The 25,178-nt window shown below is 44.4% G+C and overlaps 1 protein-coding gene across 5 annotated transcripts in view; it reads left to right on the top strand.

The window, feature by feature from the left end:
* The window catches only part of lrrk2 (leucine-rich repeat kinase 2), a 70,174-nt gene that overhangs the window by 19,773 nt on the left and 25,223 nt on the right, over nt 1-25,178 (top strand). For all 5 annotated transcript variants that reach the window (XM_054732725.2, XM_054732727.2, XM_054732726.2 and 2 more), the window contains 16 exons: nt 2,767-2,898; nt 3,185-3,304; nt 6,030-6,190; nt 6,270-6,349; nt 6,435-6,541; nt 7,927-8,056; nt 9,842-9,966; nt 10,280-10,407; nt 13,232-13,376; nt 13,617-13,756; nt 15,652-15,777; nt 16,052-16,222; nt 16,301-16,565; nt 21,293-21,475; nt 22,022-22,137; nt 22,216-22,288. In XM_054732725.2, the coding sequence (XP_054588700.1) occupies nt 2,767-2,898; nt 3,185-3,304; nt 6,030-6,190; nt 6,270-6,349; nt 6,435-6,541; nt 7,927-8,056; nt 9,842-9,966; nt 10,280-10,407; nt 13,232-13,376; nt 13,617-13,756; nt 15,652-15,777; nt 16,052-16,222; nt 16,301-16,565; nt 21,293-21,475; nt 22,022-22,137; nt 22,216-22,288 (2,202 nt within the window). The remainder of the gene's footprint in view (nt 1-2,766; nt 2,899-3,184; nt 3,305-6,029; nt 6,191-6,269; nt 6,350-6,434; nt 6,542-7,926; nt 8,057-9,841; nt 9,967-10,279; nt 10,408-13,231; nt 13,377-13,616; nt 13,757-15,651; nt 15,778-16,051; nt 16,223-16,300; nt 16,566-21,292; nt 21,476-22,021; nt 22,138-22,215; nt 22,289-25,178) is intronic.

Genomic DNA, 25,178 nt, shown 5'->3' on the forward strand with positions numbered 1-25,178 from the left:
ATAGCGCAACATGATGACATCATCGACTTGTACAGTACAGATGTGCTAAAAAAAGACGGCTCTAGCTATTATAGTTTTTACTTTATGGCAGTTTACAGTTTAAATGGGATCTTACTAGCAGGGCACCTCCAGCGGCCCGCTGCCGCTCGGTTTTTCATGGGGTAAATAATAGCTCATTTCCCGATTCCAAAAAGAAAGGCGAAAGGCGCGAGAAAGCTGGACAACCTGCCGTGGTGATCAATACTAATATCAATGTATTTCAGCAAAATTCTCGAGGACTCGTTTTTATTTGATAGCGTTTGGTTTTCCACTCTTAGCTTTTCATAAAAGCTCATTTGATAAAGAAAAAGTTAGCGGATGGAAGTCGTTCTAAATACATGCAACGTAAGAAGCTAGCAAAAGACATTTGAAAGGATCATCATAGCACCATGCAAAATGTACAGATTAGAGAGGTTAATTAATCAATAAGTTGGGGGATAGGTGGGAACAATACCAACTAAATAATAAAGACACTCATACCTGCATCTTTTCCTCGTTTCTCCTCCTCTTCTTTTCTTTTTTTTTCTAAATTGGACACCAGATGGCTTCGACCGCTTCTTCTCCATTATGTTTGTGAGTGGTGATATGTCAAACGGTACCTGTATCCCTCCACCATCATTCTCCGAGATCCCTCCGCCCCCACCTGATGAAGGGCGCTATAGAGCGCACTATCCCACCCTGCATCCACAGAGGCGCGGCGGACACAAGAGGGTGCAATTAAATCACAATATAAACGCAAACAATGACCTTGTTGTGCTTTTATTACAGAAATATTGTGATTATCATCACTCATCACTATTATTATTATGAAGAACATGCGATTTCTATGTTTTGTTTATGTATTGGTTGATGCTAAAAAAAAGAGGAAATTAAATGCCGTCCCCCCCCCCCCCCCCCCCAGACTGCCGCCCTGTTCGGCCGCACGTGTTGCACATATCAAGCTCCGCCCCTGCCTAGTTCTTCAGTACACTGAGTGTTAAAGTTAGTCTTGTTTAAATTGTGTAGAAATAAATTTCTTAACTATTATAAAGCTGACTCTCTCTCTTTCCTCAGAAATAATACGAAGTGTTGCGTAATCCCTGCAGTAAAAAGTTCTGATCTTCTGGTTAAAATATTCAAAGATCCATCAGATTGATATTTCATTTCTCTATGGAATCTCACATTTTATGGTTCATAAGTAAGATGTAAACGACCCATCGTTACATGTTGGCGAGCCTTAAGCCAGTTATCTGTTTATTATGACATTTCGTGTTGATTCTGAGTCATTTTAATCGATAAAACACTTAAAATCCATCAAAAACTGATGTGTTTGGTGGGAGACAAAACATTTCCAGGGAAACATGAAATGAATGAAAGCTGTAAAGGAAAACTTTACTTGTTTTGTTGTAGTAGGAATTTGTCTAACCAGATTCAAGTGTCCAATGGATCCACAAAGGAATACGAACAAAAACTGACAGCTGAGAGAGTCGGCACCTTCTAGAGAACAAATATTACAGGAGTTCAAACATTAGTTCAGCTTAGTCCACTTGTGTGAGATGCAAACATCCCATAATCTCAGTTCTGTATAAACATGTAGGCCAGCTCAGGAACCGGTCAGGAACAAACCTCAGGAGTTATAAATAAAGAAATATATTTATTATTAGGAAGTGAAACCAGGCACTGCCATGCCTGTGTGAAACGTAAAAGCACCAGTCAGAGGAAGCTGGGATGCTTCAGTTCTGTTTTCACAATAAAAGAGTTTCACGAACAGCAAGGGAAGGTAAAGGAAATTTGTCTCGGGCCGCAGTGTCACATAGGGAATGTTGCTGCGTCATATAACAAAAGGGAAGCCAAAACCAAGGGAAAAAGTAAACCGTATCACTCATAACAGACCGCTGCTTGCCACTCATTCCTATTTTATTCAGCATTTCAACTCATAGTAATATAACCACATTAACGAGAAGATTAAACGTTTAAATGACCAGGCTGCAAGTGACTCAATGCCATGCCGTGAAGAGATGGACGAAGTCCAACACATAAAATCTACATTAGTGAGTGTTTGCTTAAAAGTGCTGCTGCTGCGGGAAGGAGAGACAACCTAAAGCAATGTAACCGCTCTAAATGTCTTCTGAAAATGCCTCTAACAAGCAGAGAAAAGGTTCTTTCAGTAGGACAAAGCACACAACACACACACACACACACACACACACACACACACACACACACACACACACACACGCACACGAAGGCTGATGTGCTTTGCGACAGGATTTACTCAGTTTGCATCCGTGGGCTGTTTGCAGAGGTGTGTTCGCCGTGGAGCATTTACCTTCTGTAGAGAGAAGAGCTGTCGTAGCATGAAATGCAGAATTGCACGAGTGTTTATACAGTGGGCACTGATGGAAAGCTCTGCCAGAAGTGACACCAGAGATGGATCAGCTCTGGAGGGTGATGTTCTAATTTCATAATTAGCGACATAAAGACCAAAACCACTGAGCACAGCTGAGATTTCACTTCACTGAAGTCTGAACTAGCTGGATGACAAGAAGAGGAACTGAGCATGAAACACGTTTGACCAGGTTTCGGTCATTCGTTCCACTTTTCACTGTGACAGGCCTGGTGTTTGTGGGGGTTCTCCCCTTTCACCCTACCTCTCCTGCTGAATAGGTTTAGATATTTCTACATATGGACACACTTTAATGACCAACATCTTCTTGTTAATTTGACATGTTTATTTTTCTTCTCCAGCCAGTAATGTGGAGGTGTTGATGTCAGGAGGGACGCGGTGCTACAGCGTGGTCATCTCCGCCATGGACGCTTTCCCCGAGGTGGAGGAGCTCCAGGAGTTGGGCTGCTGCCTGTTCAGGAAGTTCACATCAGGTCACCACCATCCTCCACCCTCTGATAAGACATGTTTACTTTTTTATTAGCCAACTGCAGTAATTGCTGGAAGAAAATGTTGAATAAAGAGAAAGCAGCATTTGGATTCTCTGCCAGTGACTTATGGTGTCTCCTCTCATGCTGACAGTTTAAGATGACTGTTGCTGAAATCCATTCAGTCCTTTTTCAACTAGATTCACTCCGACAAACAAATGCACCTTGGAGATGAATAATGACGTTTGATTTGCTGAATGTTTGGCTGTTGCTGTGTTCTGTTTTCATGCAGAGAGCTACTATAGCATCCTGGTGCAGAACAGAGTTCAGAGAGTAGCGGTGAGGGCCTGTCAGACGTTCCCTGACAACGCCATGCTGCAGGCTGCATCCCTCTCCTGTCTGGCTCACCTCAGTGAGGACACACTTTCACTCTGTTTAACTTCCTGTGATAAAGATAACGTGTCAGAGTTCAGTTCCTTCATCTACACCCAGACATGCAGAATGAAGTAATCACAAACATGAAGTACGCTAAAATATCTCTGAATCAGCGCACCATGGTCCATTCTAATAGCTCGGTTCCACAGGGGTTCAAGGCGGGTCGGGGCAGGGTGGGCTGCTGTTTTTTCTGTCTCGCTGATATTAAAACTAGTCCACACAGCCGACGCGGATCGCGCCACTGACGACCCTTTCATGTGGAACAGTACAATTAGGGCGGAGCGACAACACAGTCCACTGATTGGGGGACAGAAATACGTCAGTACTTGCAACAACCAAAACAAACCTCAGAGTTCTGGTGTTTGTATTTTCATTAGTTGTACACAGATGTGAGAAAAAGAGCAAGAAACAGCAAGTTTTGGCCATCTTCAGAGCCCCATACATTCCTCACCATCGTTGTGAGAGTCCACACCCAGGAGCTAGACTGATCAGTACGGAACGCAAGTCTTTAAAGAAGTGTCTCAGCGGATGGGAGCCGAAGGAATTGAACGGACTTCGGAACGGTGTCAGGCCAAGCTGAAGACATGAAAGCCCATTACAGAAAAGTTAAGGTCAGAAACAGCTGGACTAGAGACGAAAGAAATACATGGAGGTGTTACGACGTGCTGGATGCTATTTATAGCCACAGACCGACACACAGAGGCAGGCCTGGACTCAGTCGCATGTGGAGCTGTTGGTTAGCATTTGTTTTTATCTTTAGATCTACAGACCGTTCATTGCAGCACAAAAATCAGTGGCGGCTGGTGACATTTTTTTTGATGGGGCCAAGTTAGCAGGTGTGCAGAAAGGCGCATGCCAACTGAGATTTGCATGACCTGTTATGGGAAGGTGCGTATGAATAACAAGGTTTTTAATAAGTTTGTAATATTAACTTGTTTCTTATTTGCTTCCTTATAAAATGATGGTTTATGGGCAAATTAAAAAATGACAGTTTATTTAAAAAAATATATAAAATATTTGTAATTTCAAGTCAAATTCCTGGTTTTTTAAACCAACAGCAAAATTCAAGCAAGCAGAAACAATAATATAAAAATACTCACTAAACATTAGTCTCTAAGCGTAAGTATTTCATCATTAATTCATCATATTTCTAGTCAAAAACAAAATGTTTTCAGGAGAAACGCGGATTAGAAAAGTGTCGACATTATGAATGTATTAAAAATAGCCTCATAATTCTAATAATTAAGTCTGATATTTGCGGTTGTGACGACTGGGCTGATTTCAGATGTGCTATCCACATATCACCACCAGGGAACGCCAAATCACCATTCTTGAGTCACCGACAGACCAGTAACAGCAAAATTGTTCTACAAACATGTTTAATATTCACCATTATATGCAAATTCAGCATAAAAAACAAACAAAGCTAATCTTATGAAGTTAAAAGCATTAACTCAATCCTGCCTTTGCCGGTTTAAGGCTGTAATAATCCGTGGTATAGTAAAAATACATCCACTTCTTCTGATGCAACATCCCATCATTTTCCAGTTCTTCATAACAAAAAACTCCACGAGGTGAACTCCGCTGCTCTACAGCAACCAAGGACGGTGAACTGTGGAGAATTTGCGGTTCTGACCTGAGACTTTGTCATGCCGGTCTTCTGCACGTGCCAGTTAGTGTAGGTCTGTGGTAGATTTGGTAGTGTTAAAAGTGTAAATAACATTTTTAAACTTCACTCAAATGCAGATTAAACTCAGCACCTGTAGTCTGTATGATGCAGAGATCGTTTAGTTTCATTTTCATGTATGTTTTATATATATTTTGTGAGTCCTATGTTCTTCTTCTGAAGCCCCCTAGGCACGAGCCGCCACCAACAAAAATATTTAATAGTTGCACTTATTAACTTATTTCTAAAATGATGCATAACGCATGATGGTACGTTTAACCCCACCTGCAAACACGAGAGCCCAAACTGCAAAAGAAGCAAAGACTCGTACTGGTCCACATCTGCTGACGATGACCTGCCCTGTCCCGCCCCGTCCTGAACCCAGCAGCGGGTCTGAGGCTTTAGGGAACTCCAGAGCTAAAGAAGTGGTGGGGTTCGAAGACCAAAACCTCTGCTGACCAAAACAACTCAACAGCCCATCTCAGATTACCAAAGAAACATTTAGCTAAACCAAAAGACTTCTGGGTGCATCATGAGCCAAACTAAGACTAAAGCATCACCATAGCAACAGTCAGACATGGTGGTGGTAGTGTGATGGTCTGGGGCTGCTATGCAGCTTCTGGATCTGTGCCAGGAGTTTCTCTGCTTGTGTGCTCTGATTCTGGTGGCCAGTAACACACACACACACACACACGCACGCACGCACGCGCGCACACACACACACACACACACACACACACACGCACGCACGCGCGCACACACACACACACACACACACACACACACAACAATTAGGTTACATCCTCTGAACATTTTAGGGTCTTTTTGGAGAAGAAAGTTTGATCTTTTACTAAAATGTAACAAAGCTGAGCTGACAGCTGTTGCCTTTCTAGATTTACATTCACTCAGTAAAGACACGTTAGCATCTTTGTAAACTTGATTATAAAAACTAATTACTTTTGTTGTTCCTTCAGGGTTAGATTAGGTATTTAGCTGTGAGGTGTTTTATTTAAATCTTGTCTTTACCTTCTATCAGCGGCAACCATCGTCCAGAGCAAGGCGGTGGCCGAGCAGGGTCTGGAGGAAGGAGAGGAGGAGGAGAACAGAGGTAAAGAGGAGGTGGAGGACATGGGCCTGTGCTGGATGGAGGACTGCTGTACTGCACTGGAACTGCACGCTGCTGAGGCCACCGTTCAGGTGAGCCCAGCATCTTCTAGCCCTAAAGCCCTTGAAAATACCCAAACACCATCATCTCATCCCCTTTCTGCTGCTCCAGGAAGCAGCGAGCTGGGCCATTCACAACCTGCTGCTGCACGGAGAACGAGGTAACCACCCAGAGGAGGAGTCAGACGGCAGGTACACATCACACAGATGAAGCGTCAAACACACCTGCACAGCTTTCAGTTCCTCTACCCAACCAGATGAGTGTTTTCCCCTGCAGGACTCCTGTTCACAGACAGCTGATGGCTGCCATGCTGCTCCACTCCTCCTCTCCTAGTGTGTTTAGAGCTGCTACCACCGCCATTGCCACTCTCATCACTAACAACAGTGAGCTGGCCCTAGACTGCTGCACACTTGCTTGTTTTCTACTTTGAATACATTGTTCTGTGTAATGTAGATGTATTGTCTTTGTTCCTGATATCGATCAGTCACAAGTATATGTTCATTCAGTCCAGTCTCACTTGTTTTTCTTATGTTTTACAGTGCAGAGTGGCAGACTAAAGACAATAAATACATTGAAGTTATACATAGAGGGTCACAGTGTCGGGAGACACAGAACACAGATTTCATCATCTTGCAAACAGGGTGTCACCAAACAGCCGTGGTTGTGTGTGATTTCTGATCAGTATTGGTTAAACCCTGCTGTGTACGTGGTTATACCCACCAGGATCTATGTAAACACCAGCTGGTGATGTTAAAGGATGCTAAACAGGGTTTATAAAAGCTTTTTCAGCCAGCTGAAACCAGAGCCTCTAAAGGAGAATTTGACCTGCTTTAAAGCTGGAATCTGGAGTGTATTTATTTATAACATTATGTGATGAACAGAGTTTCACTTTACACTGGAGCTGATAAAAAAACAACAAAGTCGGGATCCCTGCCAGTTTCTGCTGCTGGCTGGGTCACCGGGTTCAGCTGCTACTCACACACCCGGATGAGACGAGGTATCTCTTAACAGCGACGCTCATCATATTAAATAAAAACATCATTTTTACACGCGTGGTCCTACATTGGAACAATATTTAGTAATTCACTGAAGTGGATGGAAATGCATGTCCTCCTAGCTGCTAGTTTGTCCGACAGCTGCCGTCCATCGCCGTCTTCTGTTTCCATCAAAATGATTCAATAAAAAACGACACACAACAAACTGGTAACGTTTTACTGAGAGACCAACCAAATAAAATGCTACAAACTGGCTTGTTTTGAACAGCTTCACTGGAATGTCAACGTGCACAAAGAGTTTTTCTGCCATCCGTCATGGCTAAGGATGCGTGAGGTCACGTGCAAAAGGTCAATTGGCTAATGTTGAACGACGCTCAATTCAAATTGCATGGGGCTCTATGGGACCTTAGGGGTCTAGCAAAAAATTAAAATGGTATAATACCTACATTATATTCCAGTGCAGGTTAGCCCTGACGCTTTATACATTTCTAAATAATCCTGCATATTTCTTGCAAGGGGAAAACTCCAGATTGCTGATTTAAATATGAGATTAAAACACCAACTGGAGCAATGAGGTCATTTTAATCCTGCTAACCTGAAAGTGAAAGTACCAGAGAGATCATGAACTCTCGTTAGCTGCCGTCTGTTCTCTGGTTATTTTAAAGTTCCTGTTAAAGTTCCTTATTTGGAAGAGAAGGGAGGAGCTTATCGTGGAATGATGGCAGCAGTACATTTCCTGTGTCGGGTACAGATAGCTTCTGCTTTGCCTGCAGGCAGAATGAGCTCCTTGCTGCTGTCCAGCGGCCTTCATGTGAACCTGGTGGAGATGATGAGGAGACATCTGAGCTCAGCAGAGGTTTCCGTCAGTGCCTGTAAACTGCTGAAGCTGCTCTTCCAGGGGAGGTCTGTGATATTCTTACTGATTAAAAAAAAAGCACGTCACCTCATTTAGGATTCATTTCTCATCACAGAGCACAAAATGGTAGAAATGGGTCAAAACGACACAGATGATGATAAAATCTTCCCCAGCTGAGCGAGGAGGCATAAACACAATAAAATAAATAGAAAGCTTCCTACAAAATAAAAGCATAATGCACTGATGGGACTCAGACGGATCTAGAGTCAATAAAGCAGTTATCCCCAGACAATCACGCTGGTTTCCCATCTCGCAGGATCATCTGCAGGATTTTTGGTTGCACAATCTTTCATTTAAGCGTCACTGTCACAACCTTTATCCATCTTTTTTTATGATTAACATGTTTTCTTGTTCATCAGATAAAAGAACGTTAGGCAGTCTTCTCATGACCCCTCCTGAAAAACAATCAACAAAGGTCACATGACACCTAATTATCATGGCTGAAGGGAAAAAATCCTTTGAAGTCACGAAACAGAACATTAGCAGAGAACAGAACTGCTTATTTAATGTCCATGTTTCAGTCTGTCCTGTCCTGTGGCGACACCCAGGGTGTCTTCGGTTCCTCACAGATTATTTAGAGCAGATGGGCGATCTGGGACGGCTTCAGTCGGTTATCTGCAGAACTGTCCTGATTTCTGATGAACCGTTCCTTTTGTTCAGATGTTATTTTGAACTCACCCCGCTAAAGAAATGAGCTGCGATGTCCTAAGATTGTCAGATAAAGAACTTGTCATGGCATAAAAACACATTTCTAAGTATGTGGGCTTCCATCAGTAACTCTGGTCAGTCACTGCTGCACCTCGAGCCATGACTCCGTTAAACTGATCAAGTTTGCGGATGACACCACCCTCATCGGGCTCATCTCTGACGGTGATGAGTCCGCCTACAGGAGGGAGGTGGAACGGCTGGTGTACTGGTGCAGCAGCAACAACCTGGAGCTCAATGCTCAGAAGACAGTGGAGATGATTGTGGACTTCAGGAAAGTCACAGCCCCATCTCTCCCCCTCGTCCTGACGGACACCCCCGTCACCACTGTGGACTCCTTCCGCTTCCTCGGAACCACCATCACACATGACCTTAGGTGGGAGCCATCCATCAGCTCCCTGCTCAAAAAGGCCCAGCAGAAGATGTACTTTCTGCGGCAGTTGAAAAAGGCCAAGCTGCCGACCCAGATGATGGTGCAGTTTTACACGGCCATCATTGAGTCCATCCTCACCTCCTCCATCGCTGTGTGGTACGCTGGAGCCACAGTGAGGGACAAACATAGACTGCAGTGCATTGTGCGCTCTGCTGAGAAGGTGATTGGCTGCAGCCTTCCATCTCTCCAGGACCTGTACGTCTCCAGAACTCGGGGGCGTGCAGGTCGGATAGCAGCTGACCCTTCTCACCCGGGTCACAGACTTTTTGAGCCGCTTCCCTCAGGCAGGAGGTTACGGTCCATCCGGACCAGAACCTCTCGCCATAGGAACAGCTTCTTTCCATCTGCCGTTAGACTTGTGAATAGATTATAAACACACAACCATGCTGGTCTTCTGTACTCGACACAACGTCACGTTATCGGCCATGTTACCACTACCTGCCATTTTTTATAGCTAAGTTTTATGCTAGTTTATTATATTTTATTCTACTTTATTCTATTTTTAATTATATTATTCATGTTATATGTAGCACGTTAGTACCGAAGCAAGTTCCTAGTTTGTGAATTGTTTGTTCACTGACAATGGCAATAAACCTTTTCTGATTCTGATTCTGATTCTGACCTGCGTTTGTAGGACTGCCAGCCTGGAGGAGTTAAACACGGTCATGAGTCAGATCCTCAGCACCATGAAGGTCCACAACTTTCTGCCCGAGGTGCAGCTGGAGGCGCTGCAGGCCAGCCTGGTCTTCCTGTGTCCAGGTATGCTCGAGTCCACCTGTCCTTTTGTCCCGACAACAGTCCAGTCTTCACTCTGAGCTGTCAGTGAAAACTTTGTGTTTGCTTCCATTTTGGATTATTTTCTGTTCTAACCAGTGACTACGAAACCTATTTAGTGCAGCTGTTTTTCCTTTTAGATTTCAGTGGAAATGAGGTTGAAACACTTGTTTTTTCTCCCAGCAGCTTTGCACATGCTACAGTCCTAATTAGATTAGCGACTGACAGAGTCCTTCTGTCTGTGTGTTTTCTCCCATCTTTGTCTTTGTTTCTGTGCTTGGTGTTTGGGGATTCCCAGACAGGAGTTTGAGGGAGCACGGCGTCTCGGTCGCTGATCCCGACAGGGCCGACGTGGATCTGAGAGTCCTGAAAAACCAGTGTGTGGTGGAAAAGGCTCATACGCTCTATCTGGAGGTTCTCAACCGGGTATGAAGATCATCTGTCTGGGTTTTCTTTAATGTGTTTTATGTAACAAAAATATGAAAGTCTATTATTTGTACATACCGCACTAAATGCCTCTGTATAAGAACACAAAGAGGGTATAGTTACACCTTTAAAAAATATAAAGATTAAAGAGCAAGTCATCCCCAAATCAACTTTTTTCTGATAAACTATATAAATGAGTGTCTTAATTGTGCTATTGATGCATGTAGTCAATAATTTGGCACTTGAGTACATCTTAGTTGAAATAGAAATATTCTGCCTTAAAGTGTCAGTGCTTTTCCCTCTTCAGCTAAAAACTTTTTACTACATTTGAATTTAAATCTGCCATCGCTATTGTCTAAGACAGTGGTTCCTAATCTGGGGGTCCCGACCCCCACAAGGGGGCGCCAAAGCCTCTCAGTGGGTCGCCAGGACCTCTCCACTTTAAGGGGTTAAAACTTCATTTATTACTTGTTTATAGCCTACATTTTGCTCACATTTTTTTCATGAGTGAAAAGTTTACTGATATTAAGACAGGAAATAATTAGAACAGAAAAAGTAACACACTTTTAAGGACATTTTGCTCAGCTCACTGTTTTATTTTCAAGTGTCAAAAGTTCATTAAAGATAGGACTGGTTGATTAATCACAGCGTTTACAGTAAATAATCTAGTATAAACAGTAATATACACATTTAAGTACATTTTGCTCAGTGTATTTTTTATGTGTCAAACGTTTATTGAAAGGAATGATTGATTTATCAGTGTTTACAAGAAACAATGTGATCAGAAAAGTAATACAAACTGTCAAGCACATTATGCTCTGTTTGGTTTTGTTAATGACTTTGTTCTGTACTGGAGCCTACTATTACTGTTATCTATTGAATCAAAGCATATTAAAATGTGCTTGAACAATTTTATCATTTCTTAATAATGTTTGTACTGGAAGAGAGAATGGGAGGGGGTCGTCAAAAAATTTACTGGTAAAAAAAAAGGGGTCCCTTGGGAAAAAGGTTGGGAACCACTGGTCTAAGAGGTATCCTATGGCGTTAGCTGGTACCATATGATGTCACAGTGCCGCAGTGGGCCTGTGTGTGGGTTTTTGTTAGCGGCTCTGCCCTCTTGGCATGCAAGGCAATGCCTCCTTGTGGTGCATTTTTCAAACAGGAAGTGGGAGTAGAGACCCTGGTATCGAGTGACTTGCTCTTCAACTCATTCGCTGCCAGCGTTTCTCAGAGCGTTTTTACTGTTTTTTAAAGAGTCACGGAACGTTGCACGCTAGGACGATGTCGACGCCAAAACTACCAAAACAAAGAGTAGACTCACCTCTTACATCAGGAACAATCCGCGCATTTCTAGCGTTCTTTCATAATACCTTGTTGAATTGTGATCGGCAGAAGCTTTTCCAGTTCGCGCCTCACTTTTTTAACAGCAGTGGCCCAAAACGATCTCCTAACACATGGATTTTCTGCTTCCTGATCACGTGACGTGTGACGTATGCGGATGAAGATCGGCTTTAAGGTTGGTTTATGCTTGATGCGTCCGCGAGGTTCGCATGGCTCTGCGCAACAAAATTGCGTCATTTTAACAACCACGCCCCTCCACCGCGCCTCCGCACGGCCCAAAAGTTCCGCACCGCGCACCTAGGAAATTTTCTAACCACGCGGACGGTCGTACGCGGAAATACATGGCGGACTGGCAAGAACTAGTATGGCAGAGGTTCGTAAATACAGACATTTGTATGATTCAGCTCTCAGAGATCACCGTGATCAACATGTTGTTAATAATTCTTGGAGAGAAATAGCTCGCACTGTCGGAAAAGACGAATACAGCTGTTAAAAATGCTGGAATGCCATGTTGTAAACAACAGTAATTTCTACTTCTACTATGGTGTAGTGTTGGATGCATGCTGTAGAGCTCCATGCTGCCCCGTTCAGGTTCATCTGGAGAAGAAAAGGCAAGTTGGCTCATCGCAGAGACAAGCCGCATAAACCATAAACGCTGCGAGTTGTGAAGCGCGTTCCATCCGCGAGCCGCATCACCAAGCGCAAAGTGAATGCGTCAAGCATAAACCAAGCTTCAGAGCTGGGATGTTTGTTCTCACAGTGCGGGGGCTTGTTCCGACGCCCACACAGTAAAAACATGCCAATGACAGTGAGTAGTTGTATTTAAAATGACAACTTTAGTCGTCAATGGCAGTTAATGAGTTAAACAACTATCACATTTTTAAGGGAGGAATGTAATGCACCAGCTTTCATTTCAGACTCTTACACTCAATGAAAACAGTGTAAAAAATGTAATATTAGTCTGTCTTCATGTTCCATGAGTCGGGGTGTTGTGAGTGACTCCCAGCTACTGCCTTATCAATATTTCGCTCATTATCCATTTATTTGACATATTGTTAGCTGTGGTGGCCCTCATCGATTATAGTTTTATTTTTATTTTTTAATTAATTGAATTTAATATAGATGTTTATCGTTCTGAAAGTTAAGTTTAAACCCATCCAGTGGTGCATGAGGTTTTGTCAGAAACAAACAGAAACATTAATGCCCTCCTTTTATCTTTTTCTTCACTGACAAATAATGTAACATGCTGGTTTAATAAGAATAAAGCAGCTCTAAACGGCATTTTATGTGTAGCATGAACCAGAAGGACACGTCAGGTGTCAGGTAGGATCCCTACCAAAGCACTGTTGATAGGACGCAGGGCTGATGCGGACACTTGCCTTTTCTTCTCCAGATGATCCTTTTGCAACATATTCAGAAAGAGATGCAGGTTTCAAACATTGTCTCGCTCTTTTCTACATGAAGTGTTTGCTTGTGTTTGTAGTTTATCAGCTGTCCCAGCATCCAGCAGTGTGGACTGAGGGTTCTGTCTGCTCTGGCTGACTGCTCAGGTGCGGTGGACCTGTTGTGCCAGCAGGGCGCGATAGACACAGTGCTTCATACACTACAGATGTTCCCTAAGGAGAGAGGTAGGCAGCTGTATTCACCTGGCTAAAGGCTTAACAGGCACCACTTTAAAGGGTTTATGAAAGCTTTGTAATTAAGTCAGGTGGTGGCTTATTTATATATGATTGGATTAATAATTTTACCACAGAGAGAAATTGTTTGAAGTTGGTCTTTGACTAGACTTGCACTCATGTTCTGTGGTAGGGTGGTGTAGTTAGGAAATTTCCCCAGATTTGAAATCTTTCCTTTGTCCCCTCCATCAGAGATCTACTACTGGGGTATGACCCTGCTCAGCTACCTCGTCTCCAAGAAGAAGCTCTCCAGGATGATCATACCTGTCATGGCCTCCGTTGTCATTGCCTCTCTTCATCAGTACAGAGAAGACACTGAGATGCTGCTGAAGGTAAACCACGTCACAAAGTATGGCCTTCTAGTTAATGTATGGTACGGTGAGGAGCACCAGCCTCCAGCCACTAGGTGGCAGCATGATCAAAAGGCTTCATGTTTCTCTTATCAGAAGAAGCAGCCTACTGGTGCACAGAGCTGATGGAGCTAGTGATGGTATCTAGTGTTCTGACAATCTGTGCTACCTCATCAGACATTCCTATCATAGCGCGTCTTGACCTTTCTAAACCCACCTATCATCTACATAGAGCAGGTAGAATATGCAGACTGGAAAAAGGCCCACCATTAACTTAGCCAAAACCTCAAAATACAGACCCACGTACTGACAGTGAGACGTGGTTCTGAGGGTGAGACGTGGTTCTGAGGGTGAGACTTGGTTCTGAGGGTGAGACGTGGTTCTGAGGGTGAGACGCGGTTCTGAGGGTGAGACGTGGTTCTGAGGGTGAGACGTGGATCTGAGGGTGAGACGTGGTTCTCAAAGTCAAAGTCAGAGTCATTTATTGTCATTTCTACCACATGTGCAGGACATACGGAGAAACGAAATTGAGTTTCAGTACACACAATTCAAAGATCAGACATACGTGGGTAAGACACATGACAAGAATTGGTGACTGCGGTCATTCGCAACATGAGTCGCGCTACCTTAATAGATAGATGAAAAGGGTGTTACATGAGGATAAGTGGGGGTAGGTAAAAAAAAAAGGCATAGCAGAGTTAGCCCCAGCGGGGAGTAACTCTATTATACAAAAAAAACTCCTTTAAACATGGAAGCACAAACAGCACAGATAAAACATCAGAGTCCGATGGGGAGGCGGGGATGGGCGGGATCTTGAAGCCTCCAATGGGAGCTGCCACTGCGGCACATCGACCAGCTGCAGACCAACAGGTGGGAGGGAGAGATAAGGAACAGAGAGCACATTGAGTTTCCCGCAGACGTCTCAATCTGAAGGAAGAGGGTGAAGGACACAGCATCTGTCGGCATTCCTCCTTTCGTGGGGGTGTGTTGAGGCAGCCTTGAGAGGCTGCTATGGCGTCAGATAAGGATAAACATGACTTTGTTTGGGGCAAGCAGAGATAATTTTCCTCTCTGCCTTGGAGTCTCTAAGTGGTCATTCATGTCCACCAGTGAAGCCAATTATACGTTCTAAACATCCCCACATCGTCCGGCGACCCTCTCCAAGATGACATCCATCTTGCGCACTATCACAGGCAACACTGCGAGGGCATTATCCAGCTTACGGTTCACCTCGAGTAACGTCCCAGTCTGTGAGGTCACCGCCCGAGCGGCACATTCCGTGGGCACGGGTCCCACTCCAATCGCTCCCGTCTTCCCAAATTTCCAGAAAACCAGATATCCTCCCACTCCAATCAGAAGAAATCCAGTGATCATCAGGCCGAACATCCACAAATCTTCCACGTCCTCGATGGACAGCTGAGAGAGGCACACGATTCGCCAGACCTCCCAAGAATCGAGTGCATATCCCGAAGCGAATGTCCCCTCGGGACAGGTGGGAGCCCCCTTCTCCGTTCTCATCGTAGAAAAAATTTTGTCAATCGCGTTGAATGACCAGTTAATTAAGTCCATATTTCCAAAAAAGAGTAGTGGTTTCAGGAGAAATGCAGAGAAGTGCTCTGTAGGCAGACGGGACAAGAGCCTTGGGGAAGCCGATAAGGGAGCTGAGAAAAAAGCGTCTGTACTCTCTGAAGGCTGAGAAGAGTGTTTTCTGAGGGTGAGACGTGGTTCTGAAAGTGAGACGTGGTTCTGAAAGTTAGATGTGGTTCTGAGGGTGAGACGTGGTTCTGAGGGTGAGACATACAGAAAGCTGGTGTGTATCGGTAATAAAACTGGCTCAAGGTGTTTTTAACTGTATCTGATGATGTTTTGTGTCTCAGTGTTTTCAGGTGGCACTGAGGATGCTGGACGCCTGCTCGGGTGCTGCAGCTGAGTTGCAGAGAGAAGACTTTGACAGGCACATCTTCTACCACCTTAGAAAGGAGAACAACCAGAAGACGGGTCCCGTGAGTTCTACTGAAACACAATGGTTGAAGTTTAGCACCAACACCAATCATTGGGATTAACTGTAACCGCCTTCATGTCAAGAATGTTTCAGCCAGGTTCCAGAGTTAGCTCAGCTGTGATGAGCTTTTAAAAAACAGTATTTAATAGTTAAAGCTCAAATTTAATCACATCTTTGCTTTTTTACTGCAATTTATTAAAGACTCCAAACGTGTTAGCCGACTGTGAGAAAAGATACACAGAGACTCCCACTAAGTGTGTGTTTTATGTGGTTAGCTGTGGAAGTCGTCGTGCCTGGCCCTGTCTAAGATGTGGAGTGACTCGCAGCTACACTACCAAATGCTGGAAAAAGCCTGCATGGACGGAGACACGATGATGGCTGAGTGTCTGATTGAGTTGGGCGCCGACATCAACAGAAAGACCAAGAATGAGTCACTTATTTTTCAGGTTGGGAAATCCATCCGTCTTGGCTAACATTCCTAGTAAGAAATGGAATAATGTATCCGCTTCTGATAACCTTGTCAGGTGTGTGAGAGAGGAGGACCTCTGGAGCTGGTGGAGCTGCTGCTGAGCCAAGGAGCCCACGAGCAGCACCTCCGCAGGGCTCTGGCCGTGAGTGTGAAGCGGGGCGACGGGCCTACGGTCATCCAGCTGCTCAGCAGGCTGGGTTTGGACCTGAACAACAGCGCTCTGTGTCTGGGTGGCTTCAGGCTCGGTCGCCTGGATTCAGCTTGGCTGAGCCCCCTGCTGGCAGAACGAGGCAGATCCTACAGTCCACGCTACAACAACAGTCAGTCTGTCCTCTCTGTTCATTTATGACAGGAAATGGTTTGTTTTGAAGTCAAATAGAAGATGCTCCCTTTGACTCAGATGCGGAGTCATTGTCAAGTGCTTTATGAGTGAAAGAATAATGTATTTGTCCCTAATGTAAACACACACGCACGCACACACACATGTATTTATATATAAACCCCCTCTCACCCTCCGCGGGTGGTCTCATCCTTCCAGGCTCGGGTCCTCCACCAGAGGCCTGGGAGCTTGAGGGTCCTGCAGTATCTTAGCTGTTCCTAGATCTGATCTTTTCTGGACTGAGATGTCTGATGTTTTATCTGGGATCTGCTTTAGCCAGTCCTCTAGTCTGGGGGTTACTGCCCCGAGTGACCCGATGACCACGGGCACCGATGTCTTCACTCTTCAGGCTTTCTCAAGTTCTTCTTTGAGGCCCTGGTACTTCTCTAGTTTCTCCTGTTTCTTTTTCCTGATGTTACATCACTTGGTATTGCCACACCAACCACAACGGCTGTTATCTGTTGTTTGTCCACCACCACAATGTCCGGTTGGTCCACCATCACCATTTTGTCATTCTGGATCTGAAAGTCCCACAGGAGCTTGGCTCTCTTGTTCTCAACCACCTTAGGGGGTGTTACCCGCTTTGACCTTGGGGCTTCCAGTCCATACTGGAGAGAGTGCTCTGCGCTGTTCTTCAGACCAGCTCTTCCTAGCCATTTGTAGGATTTCTTGATATCAGCCACTTTAGTTATCTGTTGGTGGTACATCCCATGTAGGAGGTTGTCCTCCCATGATTGTATTTCCAGCGTCTCCTTCTCTGTTCGCCATTGTCTGAGACCTTCACTGAGCAGGTCATCTGTTGGGACCTTATCCTTGATGTACTTATGGATCTAGGATGTATCATCCTGGATAGTGGCTCTCACACTCACTAGTCATTGGCCTCCTTCTTTACATACCATACCATACCATACCATACCATACCATGCCATGCCATGCCATGCCATACCATACCATACATGCCATGCCATGCCATACCATACCATACCATACCATGCCATGCCATACCATACCATACCATGCCATGCCATACCATACCATACCATACCATACCATACCATACCATACCATGCCATGCCATACCATACCATACCATGCCATGCCATACCATACCATACCATACCATACCATACCATGCCATGCCATGCCATGCCATGCCATGCCATACCATACTATACCATACCATGCCATGCCATGCCATGCCATACCATACCATGCCATGCCATACCATACCATACCATACCATACCATACCATACCATGCCATGCCATACCATACCATACCATACCATACCATACCATGCCATGCCATACCATACCATACCATACCATACCATACCATACCATACATAAGTTATTTTTAAAGCACAAAGATAGCAACCAGAGTGCTGTACAAAAGAGCCAACGGCTCAGACACAAACAAAAGAAACATAGCGGAAAACTGTGAAATGAGCTAGAACGCATAAAAGGCAAAGCATAAATAATCAAGCATCAAATACATACTAAAAATAACAGTTAAAGAGAACAAGTAAAAACATTATCCAAAGTAATTAAGGAAACAAAAAAAGATTAAAAGCAGTTAAAATGACACAAATTAAAACCAAAAGGGCCAAAAAATGCTTCAAGGTGAAATTAAGTGAGCTTAATGACTCATTAAAAGGTAATTAAGTAAAGGAAAAACAGCACTAAGACAGACGGAAAAGAGGGACGTGGCTTCAGTAGAGTCCTGCAGTTTCTGTTTATGGTGTCATTGTGGGGCGGCAATGCCAAACAAGTGTGTTTTAAGAGCAGACTTGAACCTACTGACGGAAGAAGCCAAACACACATGTAGGGTAGAGAGGTCCAGAGTTTTGGGGCTGCATTTAAAGAAGGCACCCCCCGTGATTTGTAGCGTACCTTGGGAACAACCAGCAGCAGGTGATGGGCTGATGGAAGGGGGCATATGGGTACTTATGGAGACAGCAGGTCTGCCAGATAGGATGGGCAGTTCAAAGCCTTGTATACTTTAAAATGAATCCTAAATGTAACCAGAAGCCAGTGCGTGTCAGTTGGAGTGATGTGCATGTGTCTGTCGGTTTTAGTTGAGAAACTGGCTGCAGCATTTTGAACTTTCCCATTTTTTCACTTTTTTACAGCTAGTGTTGAAAGTCAAATCTGCAGAACAACATGCACAAGAGCAAAGATCTGACTCCACGACAGCAGTGAGGGGTTGAATGCTGCAAGCAGTTATGCCATTAAAAGCTGTTTAACCATTGTATGGCAGGCCATTTTTGTATTTTTTTGGTTATCTAATATCTCATTTGACTGCTGGTTTTGGAGTGGGTCACCTATATGTACAGGGAGTGCATAATTATTAGGCAACTTAACAAAAAACAAATATATACCCATTTCAATTATTTATTTTTACTAGTGAAACCAATATAACATCTCCACATTCACAAATATACATTTCTGACATTCAAAAACAATACAAAAACAAATCAGCGACCAATATAGCCACCTTTCTTTGCAAGGACACTCAAAAGCCTGCCATCCATGGATTCTGTCAGTGTTTTGACCTGTTCACCATCAACATTGCGTGCAGCAGCAACCACAGCCTCCCAGACACTGTTCAGTGAGGTGTACTGTTTTCCATTCTTGTAAATCTCACATTTGATGATGGACCACAGGTTCTCAATGGGGTTCAGATCAGGTGAACAAGGAGTTTTTCTTCTTTTATACCCTTTCTTGCCAGCCACGCTGTGGAGTACTTGGACGCGTGTGATGGAGCATTGACCTGCATGAAAATCATGTTTTTCTTGAAGGATGCAGACTTCTTCCTGTACCACTGCTTGAAGAAGGTGTCTTCCAGAAACTGGCAGTAGGACTGGGAGTTGAGCTTGACTCCATCCTCAACCCGAAGAGCCCCCACAAGCTCATCTTTGATGATACCAGCCCAAACCAGTACTCCACCTCCACCTTGCTGGCGTCTGAGTCGGACTGGAGCTCTCTGCCCTTTACCAATCCAGCCACGGGCCCATCCATCTGGCCCATCAAGACTCAATCTCATTTCATCAGTCCATAAAACCTTAGAAAAACCAGTCTTGAGATATTTCTTGGCCCAGTCTTGACGTTTCAGCTTGTGTGTCTTGTTCAGTGGTGGTCGTCTTTCAGCCTTACCTTGGCCATGTCTCTGAGTATTGCACACCTTGTGCTTTTGGGCACTCCAGTGATGTTGCAGCTCTGAAATTTGGCCAAACTGGTGGCAAGTGGCATCTTGGCAGCTGCACGCTTGACTTTTCTCAGTTCATGGGCAGTTATTTTGCACCTTGGTTTTTCCACACGCTTCTTGCGACCCTGTTGACTATTTTGAATGAAACGCTTGATTGTTCGATGATCACGCTTCAGAAGCTTTGCAATTTTAAGACTGCTGCATCCCTCTGCAAGATATCTCACTATTTTTGACCTTTCTGCGCCTGTCAAGGCCTTCTTTTGACCCATTTTGCCAAAGGAAAGGAAGTTGCCTAGTAATTATGCACACCTGATATAGGGTGTTGATGTCATTAGACCACACCCCTTCTCATTACAGAGATGCACATCACCTAATATGCTTAATTGGTAGTAGGCTTTTGAGCCTATACAGCTTGGAGTAAGACAACATGCATGAAGAGGATGATGTGGACAAAATACTCATTTGCCTAATAATTCTGCACTCCCTGTATGTGTCGATGGTCACTGCTGGTGGGTCTGCAATTTTTAGGCGAGAGTTTCTATCACAGTTTAGGCTCTTGTGTTGGCAGGCGGGGCTAAACGAACTGTCATGCGTGAATCCATAACAGGTTTTTTATTCAGTAGTTTTGTGGCTGCAATAAATGGTCTGCAGAGCTAAAGACTAAACTTACTACAGGCTCCACACGTGACTCGAGAGTGCGGTACTCTACTTTTGGGAGCTTTATTTTCTGTTTCTATATAAAAAGAACTGGTGTTTGGCTTCTGGTATTTGTTCCTGTTGACGCGTGTCAAGTCATTACTTTGGTCTGTGGCTTTTTATGAATACTCATCTGTACTGGAGTCGTAGTTGGAAAAGAGCATCCCTGATCTAAAACTGAATGATGCCAATAAAACTACAGATCATTAAATGTGTTTTCCTCCTGATGGAACCACCTGTCTCGTGTTCGGACCAGGTCTGGTTTGCAAACATTAGTTGCACAAGAATATTAGATTGCAATATTTCTAATTAGCATTTTTGATTGCAAATGTAAAGATAGACGGGCGACGGTGGCACATGACTTAAGTGCTCGCCCTGTAATCGGAAGGTTGCAGGTTCGAACCCCGCTCAGTCTGTCGCTGTCGTTGTGTCCTTGGGCAAGACACTTAACCCCCTTGCCTGCTGGTGGTGGTCGGAGGGACCGGTGGCGCCTCTGTCAGTGCGCCCCAGGGCAGCTGTGGCTACATCGTAGCTCATCTCCACCAGAGTGTGAATGTGTGTGTGAATGGGTGAATGACTGGTTGTGTTGTAAAGCACCTTGGGGGGTTCCAGGACTCTAGAAGGCGCTATATCAAATACAGGCCATTTACTTTGGTTGTGCACATTCTATTGTTAAGAACTGCACTCACAACGCTATCAGAGCTCATACAAAGGGTTCAGTTCCTGCCTGAGAGTGAAACAAGCTTCTGCCTGTTTGTCTTTAAGCTAAAGGCATCAGCTTGGCGAAGTACATCCAGTCTCTCCAGAGGTCAAAGAGCACCAGCTGCTTCTCCAGACCCACGTCTGATCAGAGTCTGACTTCTGATTACATTTCTGACGAGAGCGATGACTCCAGCTTCTACTCGATGGATGACAGCTTGTTCATCAACGACGATGTGGAGAGTGATGGTAAAGTCTGGGGGAGTCTGACGTCTCATAGTGGGAGCAGGGGTTAAAGGGAGCAGAAACGTAGGGGTCCGACTCACATATCTGCTGGTAATTCACAGTGGGACCCCAACAGAGACATTAAGTGTCTGTGTGTTAGAAGACTAATGGATGCTATCATGGATTCCCGATGTGCAGCTGTGCTGTTTCTGCTGACTTCTACGTATGCTGCTGTTGTTTATTGCATTCATAAACACTGCTGAGCATCATGCCCATTACAATCCATTTATTTTCAAAGACTCCCATTATCTGAATCCTTCTAAGTCTCCTGCACACCAAAGAAAACACAACAATGAGGTGTAAATATGAATCATTCCCCGAGTGAACCCGAGGCTCAAGAACCACTGAAACCAGTTTGAAATCGATGTTAAACACTCTCTTGGTGTTGCTTTAAGAGAGAAAGTGTTCTAGGAACAAATCCAGGGTAAAAGAAGCGTTTCACACAGATGTAGCATTGGCCCGCGGCAGTGGGATGTTTCAGCAGCCGTACAGAAACGTCTCTCTGTGTAGAAGGAGATTCTTCATCAGGATTTCTGTCTCCGAGGTTCTGTAACGGCTCAGCCGACGAGCCGAGGGGGGACTCCCTCAGAAGGAAGCAGGGGCATTGCAGCCATCGCAGCTCAGAGGTGAGCCTGACTCTTTTTCACTCATTCATGCTTTGGCCCGTGTCGGAGCATTTCACCTGTTTCTCTTCCTGAGTTCAGAACGGTCGTCCTGAAAGTGAAAACGGCGCGTCTTTTCAAAGAAGATATGGAAGGAGCGTCTCCAACCAAAAAGGTCATTCTAATTCATTTTATAAATTTACTAATCCAGACGAACTTTTCTAGTTGGCTCTCTGTGGAAAGAAGGGCATATCTATTCAAACAGTTGCTTTTTAAAAATGTAAACAAATTATTAGAAGTAGCTGCTTGACTCTTTTGTTAAATATAAAGTCCCCTAGTCATCATCACACACTGGTGAAATTACATCTCTGCATTGACCCAACCCCGTGGGGAGCGGTGAGCTGCAGCAGTGGCTGCGCTCGGGATCTAGTTAGAGCAGGGATTCCCAAAGTGTGGTGCGCGCACCCTGGGGGTGCACGAGCTGCCGCTAGGGGGTGCGCGAGCTGCCGCTAGGGGGTGCGTGAGCTGCCGCTAGAGGGTGTGCGAGGTGAAAAGTGTAATGGCTGCGGAGCTCAGAGAAGTCTGTCATATGTAACCTTAAGCGTAGCCAGAAACTCATTTGTGGGTGGGCCTAAGAAAAAGTAAGTGGGCCCAATAAATGTAATTGAAAACAAGTATATTTTGCGCGTGTGTGTGTGTGTCCTCCACATGTGCCCTAGCTTCATAATAACAATGCACCGAGCTTCAGCACTCTGGCCTGCGCACGCCGGCATGTTCCGTATTTGATCATTTTTAACGGTGTTGGAGAAATCTGAAGGTGAGTTATTCTGGCAGATTGTAATTAACACCTGTCTCATGCAGGTGTTCTGACATTGTAAACCTCACACACAGAACATTGTGGATGTAACTAAATAAATCAAGAAATAATTCCCATCTGAGCATTTTAGCATTATTATATTATTATATTAGCACCAGGCGCGTTGCAAGCTTTTCAAAAGTGTGGGAGATGTTGTCTGTGCCTAAAATAATTTCATGTTATTCATCTTGTTAGTTTAATTTCCATAATAGCGGAGCAGGTGCGAATTTTAGACGCGTCACGCATGTCTCCGTTTTAAACATGTTTAAACTGTTCAGAATACAAATCCAGGCTCTGTCTCGTTAGATTGGTGTAACTAAAGATTGTACTGAATGAAACTTTACATTAAACCATGGTGAAAAGAATAGGATCCGATTAAATCGTTTCCCCCTCATTTACAGTCACGGCGTACAGCTTATACGCATGGCTCTGGGGTTAATCAAGTTTAGTTGTTTCTCTTTGCAACAATCTTCACAAGAAGGCAAAACAGTTAAATGGCAGGTTACAGATATTTCCATTTGACTGTTTATTTTGACAGATAAACTCAAGGATGTTGGTTGTTTTGAAAGAATTACCCAGACGCACACTGATGCGCATGGATGAGCTGACATTTTAATCGTTACGCACATCGCTGAGGTAACTAAATTAGTCAAGAAATGATTCCCATCAGAACGTCAGAGCTTTATACTGGACACTGTGTTCAGCGCGGCTCGGAGCACCCACGGTGGACAGAGAGCTGAAGATCTGTAGAGGGGATCACAGCGCAGCGCAGAACCAAGGCGATGCGATAAGATTTCCTCCCACTGAAACGGTCTGGAAACCCGGTCTCTCTGAGGGATGTGTCACTTGGAAAAATGTTCGCTGATTATGAAACTTTGGCTGAACAGCGCTTGTTCCCGTCTCTAATATAGAGACGCATGACGCATCCAGTCTGAGGCAGAATAGCCTCTTCAGCTCAGAAAGCACCTGTAGAGACATTTGATCACGCACAAAGTTTATGTGGAGCAGAAGCGGTCGGGCCACGGCAGGTGAAACGTTCCTAGCCTACATGAAGTGAAACTGTTTAATTGTAACATTAATATGTTACTGGACACGCTGGTCTGGTTGGTTAGACCAGTGTTTGAGGTGGAAAACACACACACAGACACACACACACACACACACACACACACACACACACACACACACACACACACACACACACACACTGATTCAATTAGCGCACGCTGCGCAAACTCCGGCGCGCCGTCAGACTGAAGGCAGAAATGAGTGCTGCCTCCTCTGTGATAAAAACTTTTAAGAGGTTTTATAACAACATTTTTCATTCCAGGTCAAATTAAGATATTAGCTTCTATTTTGGGATGACGTATTAAAGTCGAGTCCGCTCCAGCCAGTGACTCCTCATGAACCTGACCACAACTCCTGTTACTGCAGCATTTGTTATTCCAGTCCGCGTGGCAGCGGATCGCAGATTCAGCCACACCATAAACACCAATAAGTCGGTCTGAGGCAAAAGTGAACCTCATGGCTATAGCTTTTCCATCTTTTCCTCTATAGACATTTGATTACGCACAAGTAGGTGACCAGTTCAGGTTTACGCAGAGCAGAAGGAAGGAGAAACGTTCCTACTTTTAAAAAAAACGTTAAATTGCATTGTTTATGTGCTACCTGGGCACTCTAAATGTTCATTTAAAATTAAATCAAAGGAAATTGTAATGGTATTGAATGTTTATCAACTACTATTTAAAAAATTAAAGTGATGGGGAAAAAGGTCGATCATATTTTTTAACCCTGTCTGTTTAGCTGTCTGTTTATAGCCATGCCCTGATGTGGGGGCTGGGGGGTGCATCGACATGGTCGGGACATAGAAGGGGATACGCGGCTAAATAAGTTTGGGAACTGCTGATTTAGAGGTTTAACCCCCCCCCCCCCCCATCCAGCCCCTCAATGCTGAGTGCCAAGCATGGAGGAATTGGGACCCATTTTTTAAGTCTTTGGGACCCACAAACTCCCGGTCTCAGGGCGGACACTCATACCATTAGGAAACTGAGCAAGTTGTACTAATAATCTAATAATGATATAATAATAAAAGATGGCCTGTATTTGGTATAGCACCTTCTAGAGTCCTAGAACCCCCCAAGGTGTGTTACAACACAATCAGTCATTCACCCATTCACACACACATTCACACACTGGTGGTGATGAGCTA

Source organism: Nothobranchius furzeri, chromosome 4, assembly GCF_043380555.1.
Source record: "Nothobranchius furzeri strain GRZ-AD chromosome 4, NfurGRZ-RIMD1, whole genome shotgun sequence".
In the NCBI taxonomy this organism is placed as follows: domain Eukaryota; kingdom Metazoa; phylum Chordata; class Actinopteri; order Cyprinodontiformes; family Nothobranchiidae; genus Nothobranchius; species Nothobranchius furzeri.